Source organism: Sphaerulina musiva, assembly GCF_000320565.1.
Source record: "Sphaerulina musiva SO2202 unplaced genomic scaffold SEPMUscaffold_2, whole genome shotgun sequence".
NCBI lineage: Eukaryota > Fungi > Ascomycota > Dothideomycetes > Mycosphaerellales > Mycosphaerellaceae > Sphaerulina > Sphaerulina musiva.
The window spans coordinates 3,076,404-3,080,608 of record NW_016017384.1 but is presented as its reverse complement, the minus strand read 5'-3'; the positions used below and the strand labels follow the sequence as shown (position 1 = coordinate 3,080,608).

Here is a 4,205-nt window from a genome sequence, read left to right as displayed (position 1 = left end):
CGAACTACTCCTCCTCTCTCTCTCCCCCCCCCCCCCCTCTCTCCCTCTCTCCCCCTCGTCTTGTCCGTATTCGTCGACGACTAGCTCGAGAAGGCGCAACGTATTCGCCTCCCGCAGGGCGCATGCGTCAAGGCCTTGGAGCGCAGTCCTCTTCACACGAGACCGAGTCAACGAAAAAAAAACCTCACTCCCGAAAACTGTTTTCCTCGTGTTCCACGTTTTCGTGTAACCGTGACCTTTTAGCCTTTGTCCCACACAAGAAGAAACCATTGAAGCAGTGGCTGAGACGTATCTAGACATAGCCACGACAATCGTATAGTCATGCCCACAACAATCGTAACTGATGGGGCTTTGGAACGAGCCGTTTCGTATCGTAGGTAGGCTACCTCCTATGCTAGTTGGTTAGCAGCAAGTTCAGCATTTTTCATCACCCATGTCCATCCAAACTCCAAACCCCAAACTCTACCTTACCTATGGTACCTGTGATGTTGCCCACACGACGCCACTTTCCCAGCCCCATGCAACACTCATACTCGCAACTTCGCAAGGTGGCAGTCCGAGAGCCGCAAACCACCTCATCAGCGGTTAGGGCAGGCATGTTGCGCTCGATGGCAGAGCAATGCTTTGTATCTTCCAATCATTCAGCTCCCTAAAGTTCTAGAAGCTCCCCCTTCTAATCGGTCGGTGATAAAGTTCTCACGCCGGGATGTTGTATAATGTATACCTTATATGAACTTTCACTCTGAACGCGCGAAAACAATGAAACTAAGTCGGTACCTACCTAACGTGCGGCGGGTAAGATTCCAAGATGTATCAATCAGTACGGCTCATTAGGTATGTATGCGTTGCGGTCTTTTTTTGGTGGCATCGTCATTTTTGGTCCTTGCATGGGAGTATTCCAAAAAGAAATGACCCAAGCATCAATATGTGTAGATCTGAAGTGAAGGGAACTGAGTAGGGGAGCAGAGCGTGAGAAATTGGTGACTCGCCAAGGTCTTGGCATTTGACTTCGACATGAGCATTGGCTCGCGAAGCGTCACTGGGACTTCCCTGCAAACTTTTCAACATCATGTATGTTGTTATGCTACAATGATTTTCAACTGGAGCAGAGATATTGCCGTGTTCGACTTCGAGGGACCACGATCTGTTCTGTAGAGTAAGGGTAACACTGGCTGTTCATTGCACGTTCACGTGCAGCGGCAACAAGTGCAATCGGAGAATGTTTCTTGCTTGGTATGCTTCAGCAATTTATGTAGCTTATGATCAATCAGTATGATAGCCTACCACTGTCGTGTATGGGTATTGCTTAAGCCATATGGCTTCCATGCCTTCTCACTGTCTCCCCAAAGCCCCCTTTGCTGAACGCTCCATCTCGTAACGTGTTCGTGACATTCAATCGTAAGCTTAGACCATTTGTTCACCTGCAACCGGGCTGATACCGACAGGCTTGCGAGACACACCCTGCTGTGCTCCAAATCCATTGCCGTGACTAGTACCAGCTGTAAAGCCACCTTGATTGGAGACGTCGAATGGCGCACCACCCACAGAGGCAGAACCTTGGCCCCAGCCAGCCTGTCTAGTCCACATAGCATCCTGGAAGCCACCGAATGGACCGAGCTGAGAGTTGTATGTGAACGGTGCGTATCTCGACAGCGGAATGTGGTTGAAGCGGAAGTCCCATACGCTGGCGTAGACCATGCGGTATGCAGAGAATGCGAAAATAGTACCGATAATGGCTCCGGCCAAAAGGTCGTACCAGTTGTGGTAGGCGTCGATGGTCAGAGATCCTGCAATCAGGCAAGCTCCAAGAATCGGCATGTAAGTGACGATCAGCTTCCACATGGCAGGATGGTAGTTGCTCCAGACCTTGAGCTTGGCGTTGAGGTAGAGGTACAGAAAGACGAAGCCCGCGAATGCAGCAGTTGTGTGTCCGCTGGGCATCGATTCGAGGGCATCGTCGATTTCGTGTTTGTCTCCAGTGCAGACTTTGCGATCATACATGATGTTGCCGAAACCATTGCCAGTCTGAGCGCCATTGATTGGGGTGCGAGGCTTGCAAACTGCGAGAAAGTGTGGGCGAAGACCACCAATCAACCTTGAAAGTGGTGGACAGAGGTCAGCAGCGGTCTCAGACAGGTTGTGGGGTATGTTCGGTCTCTTCTTACCACTTGATGAAGACCTGGAAGACAGCTGCACAGATGAGAGCGTACAATAGGCCCAGAACAGCGTTGTTGACATCCCAGAAGGAGCGGATGCGGAACTGCATCAGCAGGAAAACGAGGATGGGAACCAGTGAAGCGAGCAGGGCAGCGGCCCAAATTGGGATGATCTCGTGGCGGGAAGGATAGGCGTACTGTGGGAAGACCTGCGAGAGTTGTCAGTAGTGCTCCTGATCTTGCTTGCTGGTGCTGCAGCTTACCACGTCGCCGTCTGGGTAGTAGACGGGGAAGCTACGAGACGGAGCTGGCGGGGCCTCGTACACGCCGAGACCGATGGCGCCCATGGCGATCATGGTCAGGATGTCACGCCAGTGAAGTTTGAGCCATTGGCCAAAAGTAGGCCGAGTGCTGAGACTGGCATCGTCAAAGTCGTGCTTCTCGTGGCTGTCGTCGACGACGGCGGCGGTGGTGACGGCGGCCGGTTGATTGCTGCGACCAAAGGACGACATCTTGATGGGTTTCGTGCGTAGACTACGGTAGCGCTGCTGTGGTTGTTGATGTCTCGTGCTTGGCCGTGGAAGAAGTGGATGGGATGGGATGTTGAGGTAGATGAAGGAGACTGCGTGAGGTTGAAATAGACTGCAAGAACAACAAACCATGGAAACGGCAAGAACATGGAAGCTGTGAGCAGTCGGCACGTCATCCGACACTCATGTCTGGAGGAAGTTGCACCCAATGTCTCTGCATGAACACACAGAGCAAACGCGTGCGAGTGGACGAACACAACTTCATTGGAACCTGCCGACACGTACACTTCATGGCGACGGGATAACGTCACGTCGCCGTCTTGACGGCACGTCTGAGAGCGCGCGCCATCGACTCTCTTAGAGATGAAAAGGGAACGTGCGACACCTCATTCGCAGTAGGAGCAAGCCATATTGAAAATACAGGAGCGACGGAGTAACAAGGAGGAAGTGTGGGAAGGAGGTGTGGTATACCAACGATATCTCTTGGCTTTGGACCCCCAGCGAGATCGCATCATGCTTGTCGCGCTTGGCGCACAGGAACCTCGTAGCCTCGTAGACCGGGTCGCACCTAATAACATCAGCTGTTCTTCCCCCTCTCCGTGCGACTTCCTCTCTCCTTTGTCTCTCGTCCCGTCCGTCTTTCTCAAGCATCCAACCTGGAAGCAGGCACATTGACATAGTTGGCCCATAAATGCTGCAGTGGCCCTCGCCGATAATGAAAAATCGTATCGATCTTGCCCAAGAGACAAACTTGCCATTGCGAACACAGCGTCATAAGCAGTCTCGCCGTTACCTACCTTGACAGTTCACATTGAGATCTTCCCCATGGGCGCGCATAATCTTGCGGTTTGTTGTAGGTATAACATAAGAGCGGCGACGGAGTCGCATGGATCCGGCGATATGGTGACCTAGGAAGGACGCTTGGGATTAAAAGCAGATCAGTACTCAGGTAGGGAGGAAGAAGTGGAGCTGATTGTATATAGGATACATGGAGTAGATACCGACGAGTCAGCGACGACTTCGTTTCGCCCACCGCGGCAACTTTCCTGGCTTCCTCTCTTGAGCTGCGAGAAAAACAAGACCTTGTTCTCGCAGTCCCGTTCCGAAAACCCAACAGATAAATATACCAGGCAGTCTCTTTCTTCCTATGGCCGGCCACCCGTGAGAAAAAAAGGACATATATACTTCTGCACGATATCCGTGGCACTCTTCCGAGCACCTACCTAGCGGAGCATCTTCACACGCGAACCCCAGGCGGGTCAGTACTAAGGCCCAGTCTACTTTGTCGATAATTGTGTCGATAGTAAGCAGGTCGATAGTTTCCGGTCACTATCGCTCACTCTATTGACACCTGTCTACTCAGCTATCGACCAAAAATGGACGATAGTTACCTGTCGATAGTAAAAAGCTCGTATACCCTCGTAAACCGTCGCCGTCGCTGCCTACGCACCATATCCGGTTAGTAAACGCTCGGACATAGTCCACTATCTCAAATGGTCCTCCCAGAGGCACATTTTGC

At 51.9% G+C, this 4,205-nt stretch overlaps 1 protein-coding gene across 1 annotated transcript; it reads right to left on the bottom strand.

Annotated features, from left to right (window-relative positions):
• Positions 1-1,404: 1,404 nt before the first annotated feature.
• SEPMUDRAFT_37683 (acid phosphatase/Vanadium-dependent haloperoxidase) lies at positions 1,405-2,668 on the bottom strand (the record flags this gene model as incomplete). The annotated part of the gene is made up of 3 exons (XM_016908677.1): positions 1,405-2,095; positions 2,166-2,365; positions 2,420-2,668. 3 exons carry the CDS (start codon positions 2,666-2,668, stop codon positions 1,405-1,407), a joined length of 1,140 nt encoding a protein of 379 aa, XP_016764110.1.
• Between the last annotated feature and the right edge of the window lie 1,537 nt (positions 2,669-4,205).